General features: G+C 43.3%; 1 protein-coding gene across 1 annotated transcript in view; it reads right to left on the bottom strand.

Moving 5' to 3' along the window:
• Positions 1-16,245, bottom strand: part of C6 (complement C6) — a 109,571-nt gene that overhangs the window by 74,770 nt on the left and 18,556 nt on the right. Inside the window, exon 4 of the mRNA XM_089687814.1 lies at positions 13,852-14,005. Within this exon, the coding sequence (XP_089543940.1) occupies positions 13,852-14,005 (154 nt within the window). The remainder of the gene's footprint in view (positions 1-13,851; positions 14,006-16,245) is intronic.

Genomic DNA, 16,245 nt, shown 5'->3' with positions numbered 1-16,245 from the left:
ATCCTCCATAGTAATTCATCCCCCCTATAGTAATTCATCCCCCATATAATAATTCATCCCCCATAGTAATTCATCCCCCATATAGTAATTCATCCCCCATATAGTAATTCATCCCCCATAGTAATTCATCCCCCATATAGTAATTCATCCCCCATAGTAATTCATCCCCCATACAGTAATTCATCCCCCATATAGTAATTCATCCCCCATAGTAATTCATCCCCCCTATAGTAATTCATCCCCCATATAGTAATTCATCCCCCCTATAGTAATTCATCCCCCATATAGTAATTCATCCCCCCTATAGTAATTCATTCCCCATATTGTGTCAATTCACTTACCTTTGCTCCGCGCGTTGCTCTCGCCGTGTTCCCGCGCCGTTACGGTCTTCAGGGCGGACTGTGAGAGGAGAGGAGTTCGTCACGCTGCCCCGCCTACATCCTGACAGCCAATGTTTGCCACGCTCCGCGGGTCGGATTAAAAGGTCCACCGGGCCGTAGTTTGCCCATTGCTGGGCTAGCTGCAGAGTCCTGACTTTTGGGGCGGCCGCTCGAGAGGAGGGAGGGGAGCGGGCGCCCGGCACACAGAAGAGCCGCATTAAATTGTGTAAAGAGCCGCATGTGGCTCGCGAGCCGCGGCTTGCAGACCACTGGTCTAGGTTAAGAATACGCCTCACAGAGACCAAGTTTGACAAAATGTCAAGTCCCTCCTGTGGACTGGTGGCTACATAAATAGAACCATTATGAGGAATGACCAGTTTAAAATGAAATCCCCATCTGTAACGAATCCTGGCTGATGCGAGTGATGTTGTCACTTTTTTCATTTTACAGCGTCTCTCTAATGTAGCTGGTGAGATGTCTGGAAAAACTTGAATCATGACACCATCCAAGAATATATTTTGAGTGTTATTATTATTATTATACAGGATTTATATAGCGCCAACAGTTTGCTCAGCGCTTTACAATACAATACAGCAACAATACAGTTCAATACAAGAGGGATTTGAAGGCCCTGCTCCTTGGAGCTTACAATCTAGGAGGGAGGGGCTAATGGTGCAAAAGGTAGTAACTGTGGGGGATGGACTGGTTGGAAGAGTAGAAGATTCCAGTATTAGCTGAGGGCAGGATAGGCTTCCCTGAAGAGATAGGTTTTCAGAGATCGCCTAAACATGAGCAGAGTAGGCGATCATCTGATAAATTGGGGTAGAGAGTTCCAGAGGATGGGGGAAGCTCTGGAGAAGTCCTGGAGACAAGCATGGGAGGAGGAGACAAGGGAGCTAGAGAGTAGGAGGCCTTGCGAGGAGTGGATAGAGTATGGTCTGGGTGATATTTAGAGACAAGATCGGTGATGTAATTTGGGGCAGAGTTATAAATGGCTTTATACGTTATTGTTAGTGCTTTGAATTTTATCCGTTGGGCAACGGGAAGCCAGTGGAGGGATTGGCAGAGAGGGGTGGCAGATACAGAATGGTTAGTAAGGTGGATGATTCTGGCAGCAGCATTTATGATAGATTGAAGAGGGGATACCCTGCGATGAGGTAGGCCAATGAGGAGGGAGTTACAATAGTCAAGGCGAGATATAACAAGGGAGTGGATAAGTTGCTTAGTGGTTTCTGAGGTTAGGAACGGTCGTATCTTGGAGATGTTGCGGAGGTGAAGTCTACAAGATTTGGACAGTGATTGGTTTTGGGGTTGAATTGACAGATGGGAGTCTAGGATTACACCTAGAACCCTGGCATGAGGGGAGGGACTGATGATTGTGTTATTCATCTTGATGGAGAAGTCAGGGGAGGGGGCACGGGCTGGGGGGAATACTAAGAGCTCAGTTTTGGAAAGATTGAGTTTGAGGAAGTGGAGTGACATCCATAGCGATATGTCACTTAGTAGGTTAGTGATGCGTGAGGAAACTGAAGGGGTGAGGTGAGGAGTAGAAAGATAGATTTGTGTGTCATCAGCATAGAGATGGTACTTTAAGCCATGGGAGTTTATCAAGTGACCAAGGGAGGAGGTGTACAGTCACAGATGGGGTGCTGCTTTTGCGTGAGTGCTGCGTTGATGGAGTGCTAAGATGCAGTTAAACACAGCAGTTTAACTAAAGTAGGATAACTCAAGCAGCAGGAAGATTCAACAAGAAACTCTACTGCATGCTGAACAGACTGCAAGCAAACACCCTGGGAAACATCTCTTACAAGTCTGAGACCCACTCCGTGTACCATTTTAATATGTCCCCTCTACTCCTCTTTTTCATATTACTTTCCTGCGTTCCCAAAATCTCACTTCTTTACCCCTCTGCTCCACCCCAAAACTTGTACATCTCACCCTCATTGCTGCCATCTCCCTACCACTGCTCTCATCAGCTCCTGCTGATACTTCACTCTCCTGCTGACCCAAACACCAGGACTGGAAGGCATGTGCACTCATGTACATCCCGCTCCCATGTTACTTTCCTCACCCTTCTTCTTCTCCTAACCTCTGGGGATATCTCCCCAAACCCTGGTCCTCCACTATCTCACCCCCGCACCAGGCGTCCTCTTTCTTCCGGGAATATCCGCAATCCACTCAATTTAATATCGGTCCCCGTGCTCCCAAAAACCACCCTCCCTTTTTCATGTGCGCTCTGGAATGCCGCTCTGTCTATAATAAGCTCACTTCTGTCCATGACCTTTTTGTCTCCCGCTCCCTTAACCTACTAGCAATTACAGAAACCTGGCTTCAAGCAGCAGATTCTGCTTCTCCTGCAGCACTTTCCTATGGAGGCCTCCTCTGGACCCACTCACCCAGACCCAGTGGTCGGAAAGGTGGTGGAGTTAGTTTGCTTCTATCCCCACTCATCACCTTTGAAGTCCTCCATAACCCTCCCTCTCTATCCTTCTCTTCTTTCGAGACTCACTGCATCCGGCTGTTTTCTCCCATTTTTCTGATTGCAGTGATCTATCGGCCTCCTGGACCGGTGTCTCACTTTCTTGACGATTTCTCCGCCTGGCTACCCTACTTTCTCTTCTCTGAACTACCCACTATCATTCTCGGAGATTTTAACATCCCTATTAATGTCAACAACCCGGCTACATCCCAACTCTTCAACATAACCTAATCTTTTGCATTAGCACAATGTATACAGTCCTCCACTCACTCTGATGGGAATACATTAGACCTTGTTTTCTCCCATCTTTGTACTCCCTACAACCTCACAAACACCCCCTTTCCTCTCTCTGATCACAATCTCATCACCTTCACAGTGTCCTTGTCTTCAAACACCTATCCCTCCAAGCAGCAAACAATTACCTGCAGAAACCTTCACAACTTGAACCCTGCTCCTTTCCTTTCCTGCAACTGACCAACTCTATGACAGAATCTCTCCCCTGTCTTGCCCTGACCTGGCCACTGCTGTCTATAACAGTTCGCTTTCATCCACATTAGACTCACTTGCTCCTCTAACAACACGAAGCATCAGGCCCCGACCATCACAACCTTGGCAAACTGACGACACCAGAAATCTTAAATGACATAGTCGTGCGCTGGAGCAATTGTGGCGTAAAACCAAATCTCAACAAGCATTCACCCTATATAAATCTGCTCTCTTAACATGCAAGTCCTCCCTTCATGCTGCTAAACAAGCCTACTTTGTCACTCTTATTAATACCTTGTCATCCAGTCCTCGTCGTCTCTTCTCTACTTTTAACTCTCTACTTTCTCCATCTCCACTTCCACCCAGTACCTCACTCACTGCTCACGAGATTGCAAATCATTTCAAAAACAAGATTGACGCAATTCGTAGAGGCATCGCCACTGCAAATACATCCATCCCACTTAGCATACCTTATACTAAACCTCCCTCAACACTTTCCTCTTTTGACCTTGCCACTACCGAAGAGGTCATCCAGTCCTCGTCGTCTCTTCTCTACTTTTAACTCTCTACTTTCTCCATCTCCACTTCCACCCAGTACCTCACTCACTGCTCACGAGATTGCAAATCATTTCAAAAACAAGATTGACGCAATTCGTAGAGGCATCGCCACTGCAAATACATCCATCCCACTTAGCATACCTTATACTAAACCTCCCTCAACACTTTCCTCTTTTGACCTTGCCACTACCGAAGAGGTCACTAAGGTTTTCTCAGAAACCCATCTCACCACCTGCCCCCTGGATCCTGTCCCCTCACAACTATTACGGTTACCCTCTTCTTCCATCCTATGCTCCCTCACTCACATCTTCAATCTTTCCCTCTCTACTGGTGCCTTCCCCTCAACTCTAAAGCATGCGCACATCACTCCCATACTTAAAAAGCCCTCCCTGGACCCCACCAACCTGAACAACTTAAGACCCATCTCCCTGCTGCCTATTACCTCTAAACTCCTAGAACGCTTAGTCTGAGCTCCCACCTCACCGACAACAAACTTGACCCTTTACAGTCTGGCTTTTGCTCACTACACTCCACTGAAACTGCCCTACTAAAACTCACTTATGATCTACTAACTGCTAAAACCAATGGTCACTACTCCGTACTCTTACTACTTGACCTCTCTGCGGCTTTTGATAAGGTTGACCATCCCCTCCTCCTCAAAAAACTCCACTCTCTTGGCCTCAGAGACTCTGCTCTCTCCTGGTTCTCCTCCTACCTTTTGCAACGCTCCTTCAGTGTTACCTATAATGCTGCCTCCTCCTCTTCATTCCCTCTTTTTGTAGGGGTCCCTCAAGGTTCTGTCCCTGGACCCCTTCTCTTCTCCATCTTAATAATTCTTCTATAATTAAAAAAATCTTCATGCAAAGAACCAGATCTCTGGGAGGTTCATCTGGCAGCGGTTTAGTGCGAAGAGCCCTATGAATGTGATCACACGTGAAGGCCGCAGAATCCTGGTCCGGTAATAGTGATTTGAATAATTTAATTGCAGCTGGCATCAGATCTGTAACTAATTCAGGGATACCGTGTATTCTGAGATTATTTCTCCGGTTGCGATTGTCAAGATCTTCAACTTGGGCTTGAACTAACGAAAAGGCCTGTGAGAGGGGATCATGTTCTCTGCTGAGATCAGTATAGGGCAGGCTGAGTTTGTCATGTTTCATCTCAAGCCTGTCAGTGCGGCCCCCTAAAGCACCTAACTCCTGTGAGAGAGTGTTAGAAGTCTTAGGCAATTCCGTTTGGAATTTAGCTGCGTTTTTATGATACATGTTCTCTAAACTCTTGTCAAGATCAACTTAGTGAGAGAATTAGAGTACTCACGATCTTGTGGAGTAATTATTGTATCATGATCTGAGGAAGAAAGTATAGGAGAAGCTAAGAGGTTGCCAACGCCATCTTGAGCCATGTGTGATATTTCTTGTTCCCGCATCAGGTACTGAGTTAGGGATTTATGGGCACTCTTGTGCTGTTTTCTTCTTGAAGCAGGCATGTACATGGTCTTGTGATCGAGGGGGTGATGGAGAAAAAGTAAGTATCTATCGAAGGCCCCTCAAATCTAGCAGCATTCCCATCCGGTGTGCGGAGCTGAGCTGACTAGCTGCTGCTCCATTTCATGCCACGCATGTACCCCAGGAGCTTGCAATCTAAGGTCCCTGTAATGCCTATGAAATGTTTTGGCCTTGGACCCTTTGTTTCTTGGGGAATTTTTACAATAAAGCATCCTTGGCCATATGTCAGAAGCCCGAGAAATGACATTGATGTCATTTCTCTAGGCTAAAGGAAGATGTCACAAGACATTAGACTGCTTAAAGCAGATAAGAAGTGTTAGTGAGATTGAACGTGTTTGTGACATCTAGAAATGTTACATTAGACTGCTTAAATTAAAAAGGAACTTGTTTGTGCATTTAAAAATGTTTAACGTTAGAAAACTTTAAGTTAAGGATAGTTCAGAAGCTGATTTGTGGCAAAAGTGTGATATTGCGAGATAAGACGTTGTTTGTCCAGTAATGTGGCTGGGTGTGACTCTGTTATCCTCAATGGACTTTTCTGCTAGTTCCTCCCAGAGTGGGCGTGGTGCCCGCCCAATTCAGGAAAGTTGCCAGAAGCCAGAAGGGGATATTTAAAGGGAAGCATGGACACGGTGAGTTGCTAGGAGCCTTCCTATGCGAAAGGGGACACTCTGATGCTGAGACTCTTGCCAAGGCTATATGGCCTCATCGATTGGTTGTGTTTAAGGCTTTTCCGCGACCTCCTGTTCATTATGGTTCCGATGGGGTCTGTTCCTTCCCTTCTTCCCATAACTTGGGTAATGTATTAATTCTATGCTGTGACGCTTTCAAAAGATGTGTCTATTTCATGCTGTAATGCTCACATTATTATTGGAGTGTGTTATTATGCAGATTGTGATGACTATAAGAAATATCCCCCTGTGTGTCGTGTGATAATAAAAGTGTAGGTTTTGACAGTGCAAGAATACTGCGGTTGGATTCTGTTATTTCTTGGAGTGCCGATTGAATGCTATGATGTGCCAGGGCAGGTGTTCATTTGGTAGTGGGTCTCTCACATGCTTAGAATAATGGTGTAAGTGCTGGCTAAAACGTACCTGTGCATTGTGTGAGTGACTACCTGTGTATTGTGCGTATATGACTTGCTTTCGGTTATTGTGTTCAGCATTGCATTATAGTGCCTAACTCACATTCATACATACACATACTAAGGCCAATTTAGAAAAGAGCCAATTAACCTACCAGCATGTCTTTGGAGTGTGGGAGGAAACTGGAGTACCCAGAGGAAATCCACGCAAGCACAGGAAGAACAATAACATCACACCATTTAGAAAATCTTATTTTGTTACAAAAAACATGTCACTTATCTATATAAAGTCAACGAAACAGACTTTTAATTATTTGGTTGGGATATGCTAAATTCTGTTAGTCTACTAAGGAAATCTGATTATCCAAGGCTTTACTATTTCCACTGGATCTGAATGTTCAGCATCCTTTCCAAGAAACATCAGAGGTGATTGTAGTAATTATCACAAAAGAAACAGATGAGAATGTTCCTTTCTTGAGCTGACCAAATGTTGGCACCAGTCTCTGAGGGTTATCACTTTGCACTTGTTCCAAGTAAACACAAATTTTAGCTAAAATCAAATAGTGCATAAAAGGTCTCTGTGTAAAGAACATAATGAATTTGCACCTCTTCCAAGAGTATAGATCTCCTGGTCCTCCACAGTGATTTGTAGGGGATGAGGAGATGGACTCTCCCAGTTGTTCTCCTGGTCCTACACCAACTCCTCCTTCCAACTCCTACATAACTACAGTGTCCTGGAGGTAGGGCAAGTCCAAAAATTGCTGGCTAAAGAAACCAATGCCTTTGGTTCCTCCCACAAACCCCTATGTCACTAGAGGATGCATTAGGTGGTGTAGGGACCCACAGGATCAATCACTGCAAATGATCCAGGAGATCAACACTCTTGAAAGCGTTAGTTTCTAAAGAGTCTTCATCTGGCAACTTGTAAGTAGGCTGAAATGCTGTTTAATGAGAGAACTACTTACCCATCCGGGAGGAAAAAAGTCAACCCAGTTCCTGCACTTTCTGATGAGGCCTGCCTCTCTCCCTGTACTGTTAATAAAAGGAGGGAGGGCTCTACCCAGACACTCAGTCTGCTGCATGCGAGAGTAGACACAGACATCCACCAAGATGTAATCCATCCAGCCAGTAACCACCCTCCCGGAGGGAGAGGAGCCTGCTTAGGAAACTGCTGAGGGGCTGCTTAGCCATGTAGTCCTACAAGACACCAGAGTTCTGGATACTGCCACAATGGACTTTTTCCTGTGCAGGTATGCTGGGGCATCCTCTGTAGTTAGGAACTAGGTTAGGAAAGAACTGTGTTCTGTTATCTGGAATGCTCAAGGTATTTAAGTAAAGTATTGAGTCACTGTATGCCAAGCTACTAGGCTGTAAGTTAAGCTATCTCACTATAAGAGGATCAATTATAGAAATCACACTTTCAGAGCTTAGATCGCTGGAGCAGAACAATTAAATAAGACCTACTCAGTCTGAAGTTACTGATGTAGCGCTACCCCTGTAAGAGTCTCTCAATAGAATGGGTCATCTGGTATTTGCCTTGATCTTTTCAGGAACCTCAGTCCCTCTGACTTACCAGGTTTAGTGTACAATCTTACACTATCACAGGAAATCACCAAACGTATTAGTAGTGCTACAAGAAAACAGGCACCAAACCAGGTAGTAAAGACAAACTTAATAACCACCCAAAAGGATTGGTAACTAGGCAAGCATAACATGGAATAACAATGGTAATAACACAATTTAGCATACATGGTGATTAACAGTAAAGTCTAGGCATAAAATGACATTTGGTGTCCAGATCAGCATAAGTAATGCCACCTCAAGTACAGCAGTGAGCAGTAGTATTAGTTTAATCTGCTGAGTGCTTGAACCAGAGAGCATTTATGGTGGTGATGCTAGCCCTAGACCGACTGGGTATGCACTGTCCAAAAGAAAAGGAGGATGGTATCAAAGGGGACAAGGAAACAAAGGGGGCTTGAAGAATATTTATTATGGAAGGGGTAGTCCTTTGAGATGTTCTTCTGCTGGCCTTTTAAGAGTGTCTTTGAACTTACCAACAGTCCAAGTTAACCTGCATACATTAGAGGTACAGCATAGGTAGGGTATAATCTCAGCACAGGTACAAGGTAGATGTGGTTCAGATGTGGTGATGGTTAGGTATAATGCGATACAGGGTGGGTATAGGTCCAGTCTAGGTTTGGAAAAAGTGTAGTATGGAGTGCAGCATGAGTTCTGTATTGACTGGGTGCACTCAGTGTCCTGCTCCCAGTGGCTCAGTCCGTGCTAGCGACATCAGCAATGGGCATATAGCCCTCTCCCCAGTCCCTGGGATGCTGCGGTAACCTGTAGAAGGGGGCCCCTCAGTCTCTCCCTAAAAGCCTCCAGTGATGAGCGATGGAAAGCAGATGGTGAGGGAATGCTCCAGTCTTCTGGTTGTAGCAGTGCAGGTGCTCTGATGTTGGAGTAGCTGCTCTGTCCCCCAGGTGTCCTCACTCCCAGTCTCAGGCACGGATCTCCACTGGTATCCAGTTGGCAGGCAAATAACCAGACAAGAAGATATCCCTCTAACTCCCCCGGAGCTAAGAGAAAGAACTTTCCCCAGCAGTTTCGTAAAAATCCTCTCTCCTCTCAATCTACTGCACAGTGCCTATTGGGAAATGTAGTGTAACCATTATTGTGTAGCCATTATATGCCTACCATCTCAAACTACAACTCCCAGCATTCTCAGTGCTTTGCATAGAAGTCTTTGGGTTTTCTTGGCTTTAGCTCTCCTCCTGCTAGCCAGAAGAGAATAGTGCAGTATAACATCAGTATCTCAGTAGAGGGGGAGACGAATAAAAGACAATGGAGGAGATTTACTAAAACCGGTGCAAACGGAATCTGGTGCAGCTCTGCATAGTACCCAATCAGTTTCTAGGTTTTATTGTCAAAACTTAATTGAACAAGCTGACGTTAGAAGCTGGTTGTCTACCACGCTCAGCTGCACCAGATTCTGAGTGCACCAGTTTTAGTAAATCCTCCCCATTGTCTCCTTTTGTCTCCATATTGCTGAGGCCCAGCACCTTGCTACACTGATACCTGACAACAAATACATGAAAGATTAATTTGCCTATTTCTGATGAGAAAGGTGTAATTTATCAATCACCTACAGGACATAATTGTTGTTTTGTATAAGTAATGTACACACTGGTGAAATGCAGCGATAGTTTAATTAGAGAATGTGTCAAGCTTTTTCTCTACACCTGTAAGTAATTAAGAAAATGTGTTGATTTAATTAGTTAATGGTTTCTTTGAAGAAAAATAAAAAGATGATCTATTTTAAAGTAGAACTATTAAAAGATTAAAATTTGTGCTGCAGCACTTATGTAGGAAACCTGCTTTAGCTCACGTGTCCCTAGTAAATACTGTTTTTGTCTTAGCAGCTAGGATTTAGTCAGCCTGAGCTTTCTTTAGCTTTTTCTGTGCTCTGCAGGTTTTCCCTAAGTTCAGGGTGTTGATTGCTCATGCTTGCTATTACTGAGATGTTTGAGGGTGGGTGGTGCGGCTGCAGTAAACATACACAATCCAGTTGCAAATAACAGCAGACACACACACACACACACACACACACACACACACACACACACACACACACACACACACACACACACACACACACACACACACACACACACACACACACACACACACACACACACACACACACACACACACACACACACACACACACACACACACACACACACACACACACACACACACACACACACACACACACACACACACACACACACACACACACACACACACACACACACACACACACACACACACACACACACACACACACACACACACACACACACACACACACACACACACACACACACACTATATATTTATTGAATTATATTGAATATGGCCAAAATTGTAGCATTTCAAATATATGTCAATATATTTGGGAAGAATATTTTTAAAGTATATTTCAAATTTATTTTTCTTCCATGTGGGAGGTCCTGGAGGGTGGAATGCCTGGCCAGTCTGTGCCCAATTGGGAGGATTCCTGGGAGAGGATAGCGTATCCCTATCCTGTCCCTACTCATCTGGAATCTTTCCTTACCACTATACACTTTTCCTGACAGATTGGTTGCCTGTCCCTGCCCTGTCCACTTGCAAAATGCGCACCATGGGTCTTAAATAGACTCTGCTTGACCCAAGATGACCACCAGAGTCACATGGGGTAGCAGCATCCAACCGGATCACTTCCCCAGTGACTTAGGAAACTATAGAGAAACATGTTCCTCCTGACTTCCTCTCCTCCTGCAATGCCAAGTGAGTGCCACGTTCAGTGGAGAGAGGACACTGCACCTGCCTACATGTTTCAACAGTAGACAGAGAGGGAAGAAACAATAACTGAGTTGTGAATACTTATGTTCTCCAACCAATAACTAAGGAATTTCTTTAGTGTTTTGAGACGAGGGAAGGTGATAACTGTTTGGAGCAAGCTTCCAGAGTGTTCTTTTCTCTTCTGGGCTCTTTCTCAGATGGAGTCAGTGTTAAAGGAGAAGTATGGTAATTGAAAAAATAAATGTACATATTTACCTCTATAGCTGCAGCATCATTGCGGTGCAGTGACTGTCAACCACCGTTCTCCACTCTGCTCCTCCAATGCTAACTGGAATGCCGGGCTGGGTAAGGGGAAGGAGAGGCTGGCTTTGGTTCTCATCCATGGACTGAGAGAGGCTGAGCCAGCTGCTGATCAGACATCTCGGTGGATTCCAACAAAATAGTCGGGATCCTTCCACAGCCTGGAGCTGCTCTGTGACATCAGCTGACAGTGGGCTTTAGCGCTTATGGCTGATTCTGGGTCACTGGAGAGCACAAGTAAGTGCACTCCTGTGACCCACAAGAGAAATATAGCCAAAAAAAACTGGGCCCATACTTCAACTTTTAAAGCTCTCTGGATTACAGTTGCCTTGCTGGAGGGGCTGTCCAGTGGGAACTGTGCTGGAAGAGGTCTGTCTGGAAAGAGCATCTGGAATTGAATCTTCTGTTCTGGAGAGCGTCCAGAGAGAGCTGAGGAGAAGCTTCTGCTTCTGGACATGGCAAAAAAGAGTCAATGCTTACAAAATAAGGTTCCTGTGGCTGCTTTGAAAGGGCCAAGGACCTAAGATGTCCAGAATGGGAAGAATCTATTGCAACATAAAGTACAGCTAAAAACAACACCTATTTTAGGTTTTGGATAGAATATCAGATTTTTGTGCTGCCTGTGCCCCTGTAAGGGAGATGCTCCTTCTCTTATTGTTTTCCCTGTAAACATAAAAGAAAATCTTACATTTTGAGTTGTTACCAGAACAGGAATAGATAAGAAATCTTCCAATGGGGACAACTATAGATTCCCTCACTTTGGAGAGATTTCCTCACAAATGGCAAAAAAATTGATAGGGGTTATAACCCCACCTAACTCTACCCCAGCCCCCCCAAAAAAACAGTCTCTTTCACATGGGCGGTCAGGGGATGTTAACAACTGGCCATAGTCAGATGGGGTTGTTACATGCAACGGCACTGTTCTTTGTGGCCAAAGAAGTTTTACTTTGGTTTGCAGAATTTGAAGGTGGCACTGCCTGTGAAGCTCACCAGTTAAAGTCAATGGGAGCATGCTGCAACCATGAACGAAACACTTGGGATTGGGATTGGGATTGCAGTGCAGTATGTCAATACAAAAATCCCCCTTGGGATTAAAAAAAAGCAGATATTCAGGAGGTGGCAGGATCACCTGCTGAACACCTGCCAACTGCTGCTATACTGCCCTCTGAAAAGCAATCCATCGCACATGTGAGCCCTTACAGCGTCAAAGATCTGAAGTGTGGCTGCTCCTAAAGGGTCAATAATTACTGATTGTTTGGGAGAATGGGTTATCCCTTACCATCTCTTCCAAAGTTGAAATCAGAAGTTACAACAAAGATTAAAGTGACTGGTGCCCAGCTTATTAACCACACCACAAGGATTCTGCCCAGAGAGTGGATTTGCCATGGAAAATAAATGATCAGGTATTCAGAGATGTCAGCCTGCTACACCACTTTGGAGGTTATTCCACAACAACCCAAGAGGTATAGTGCAACACTTAATTATAAGTGAATCTGCACTTACAGTTTTCTTTGTATAACCATACAAAGTCCCACAAATTTCCTGTTGAGTACACCTAATGCAGCTTGCTGTGATGGTGTGGCAACAATGCTTCACTGCTCCAGAACTCAAAACCACGCTGCCACTCTTGTGTAAGCTGTCCTTGCCTATCCTATAGTGGGAGGAGATGATGCTGCAGGGGTCATGGCTATCAGTATTGTCACTGTTGATTCACAGACCTGTAGGTTGTCACTGTGCACCTGGCCACACCTAGTCCTGCCCACGGCTTTCTGAATTGACAGAATTGCAGTGTAGAAAGTTTTTTGTTTACTTTATGAGGCTTGTACATCACATGGTAATTGTTTAGACTCTCATACAGGAGCTTTTGGTTGTACTTCAATCATTTGACTACCAATGATATGCACCACATGTCATGGCAATCAGAGGGTTGCCACAAGCCTCCAAATACATGCACATACAAACGCAAACAGTCAGATGCGCAATACACATTAGGCATTGCCATGCACCCCAGAGTGAGAATAACTGTAGGGCCATTATTCATAGTTAACTCCTACCTGATCAGCTGTAAAGGCTATTTTTTGTCTTGACATGTTTGGTATCTATTTAGTCAAAACAATTTCATCTTTTAAATTTTGCCAAAAAATTGGAAATATATTGTTTGTGTGCACTAAAAAGAAATTGAGTATATTATTTACTGAAAATATCCTTTGATAAACATTTACAATATCATGCAATATAAACATCTGCAAATGTGGATTTCTGGGTTATATATGTAGCGCACCCCCAAAGGAGCCGCTGGTGAATACAGTACTGTTTCCACACTTAGAGCATGCACAGACAGGCACACAGCATTTTCTTCATTCTTCCACTGGATCAAAAAACAGTCTAGGGGTTCTTTTTAGGGTTTTATTGGGACCCATGAACTGGGATAGGGAGACGGAGCATGGATAAAAAAAGCCTAAAAGTGGAAAAGAATGCAGCCACCACATTTAAGGTTTGGTATTTGAATCCAGATGTGCTCAACCTGGAACCATCAAAACTGTTTCCCAATAGATCACTACAAAATGAATATAATAGATATCAGTCTCAGAAACCCATATTAGTTTTTGATGAGAACCCATTTAAGGTCCTGAACCAAAAGTGGCCACCTACTGTTTAATCAATGACACTCTCCAAAAAAATTAGAAATGACAAAAATACATGCAGGCTCACCTGTGCCACATTTGAACTTTTTAGTCTGTGGTTTGCAGTCTGCTTCTTCAATGTTGCAAAGTTTTGTTGGAATGCATGGGCGGGAATCTGAGAGCAGTCCCTCACAGCTCTGTCCTCCAAACTGGGACGGTCGTTCCAGTAAACGGACACGAAACTGAAAATACACATTTGTTTTGTTTGTGGTGAGCACAAGTTAGTAAAATTATCCTGAATAAATAGTACAATAAAACAATCAATCAAAAACCTGTAATCGTTTTTGGATTATGTAAAAGTCTGTTATTTTATGAGGTGACAATTTAATTTTCAGAATGCCCTCAGTGTAGCTCTCTGGTGGTGAGTCACACAGCCGTTCAGACTTGAGCATGTTCTAACGTGTTCTAACTTTTACTTGCCTAGGTCACAGACCAGTTGATGCAGTCTTTACAGAGTAGTAGAAGAAATAATGCATGTGCACAATGCGCTGTTGGTAGAAAATTAGTGACAGGAATCTAGAGCAGCAATTAAAAAAATAAAAAATTAGAAAAGATGCAAGTGAAACTTTAGCTCTGTTAAAACAGGCTTATGGTGAACATTCCATGAAGTATTAAAGTGTTTTTAAATGACATGGGGGTCTAAGAAGTGACAGGAAGATCCACCATCCACGATGGTGCAAGAAGTGGGCAGCCAACAACGCAAAGGACTAGAGGATTTGGGAATGAGAAAGATTTCCATGAATCTTGATAGGAGATCAGAAAGAACGTCACCTTCAAATTTCATCCCATCTTTTGAAGAATGCAGAGGTGTTTGATAGAGTTATTACTGGTCCACTCTGGGAATAAATTGTCACACGTCATACATGTGATGAATGAATAGTAGTGCCTCTATTTTTATATCTCATGGACAGATGGTAGCACTGACATGTGATTGACACATTGTGTAGGTTCTCCTCAGTTGGCAGAAAGTCATTACAATGAATGTTTATTTCGCTACTCCTATGAAATGGATCCTTTCGCCATACCATTGTAAGCACTTTTTAAAGGATGTGTCCAGACATTAACCAAATTTAACTCCAAACCTGCTTCTCCCCTCCAATGCATATCAGTGCAAATAGAAACAGAATTCCTCTGCAAGCAATCTGCAACAGCCCATCTACACAAGCCCCTAGTGATATCTGAAGTGTACAGATGTTGCATAAATGCACTTTTGGTGTTGGTTACAGTAATTGTTGAAACAAGTTTGTATGTGCTATCCTATCGATTAGAAATGGGATTGTTGAAACATATGTACAATGTATATAGTTGTTTTTTCTATGTAGGTTTGATGATATGAAACAGCAGCTGGAAAGTACATTGTTTGGTATAGTGAGTACTACTATATAAATCATGTTTAAATCTACATGTCCATCATAATGAACTTTGGCAAAGGCAAACCTCTGTAAACAATATTCAGGTGACAATGAAGTAGCTTTGTGGCTTTCACCAAATAAACTTGTGATTTTACTAAATCAGCAGGATATAATGTTAGGATATATACTGCAGAAGACACAGCAGGATATAATGCAGGCAGGCAGTGATTGAACGCCCTCAGGCTTCTTGAAACAGAAGATTGGGAACAAATGGGAGTTTAAATCTTGCCGTTTTACTAGATGTCACCCTGCTAACACAGTATAGCCATAAACCTGAGTGCTGAAAGTGCTTCCAATTATCTTTTGAAATTCTGACAAGTTCCTATGGCTTATATTTTGGTTGAGCAAAGTGATAGCCATAAACCTTTAGGTGACCTCCTTGTGTCAACTTGGAGCAGTAAGGGTGGCATATTGGATCTTCACCATTATTTTAGGACTTGACAACAAAGACAACATAACTGCATTTTTGTTTGTAATGATTAATGCTCTTTTTAATTTTTAACTTGTTAATTAACACTTTTGTTAATGTAACCATTATTACTCTTTTGTTATACATTCTTGTATGAAGCCTTGGTTGGTATGAGATGGTTAAGTTTATCACTGAACATCTTTTAAGTTTGTTGACTGTCTTGAGATTATTAACTCATTAAATTCAAAGCAATTTGGGCTCCATGGTTTGCATACTACTCACCTACCTGTCCTGTCATACTACTCATCTACCTGTCCTTCCCCCTCTCTAGCAGTAACCCAACCAATCAGTTTTATTAGAACAATCTTAGTCCACAAACCTAGATTATCAATGGTCTTATACCATTATTTGCATAGTCATTTACTGCTTTTCCCTGTCAATATTTGAAATTAACAAAATGTTTGACTACCACATCCAAAAGTAGAGATGAGCGCAAGATTTTGTCCCAACATCCTATAAAATTGTGGTATTACTTCATGAAAGTCTCCCACTGTCAGTGGTTGTAGACACCGCTGAATCCTTAAAAACCAGTAATGTCACA

This window comes from Staurois parvus, unplaced genomic scaffold (assembly GCF_062004578.1).
Source record: "Staurois parvus isolate SC_StPar_1 unplaced genomic scaffold, SC_StPar_1.0 ptg000438l, whole genome shotgun sequence".
Lineage (NCBI taxonomy): Eukaryota > Metazoa > Chordata > Amphibia > Anura > Ranidae > Staurois > Staurois parvus.
Note: the sequence above shows the minus strand (reverse complement) of the source record. Positions and strands in the feature narration are given on the sequence as shown.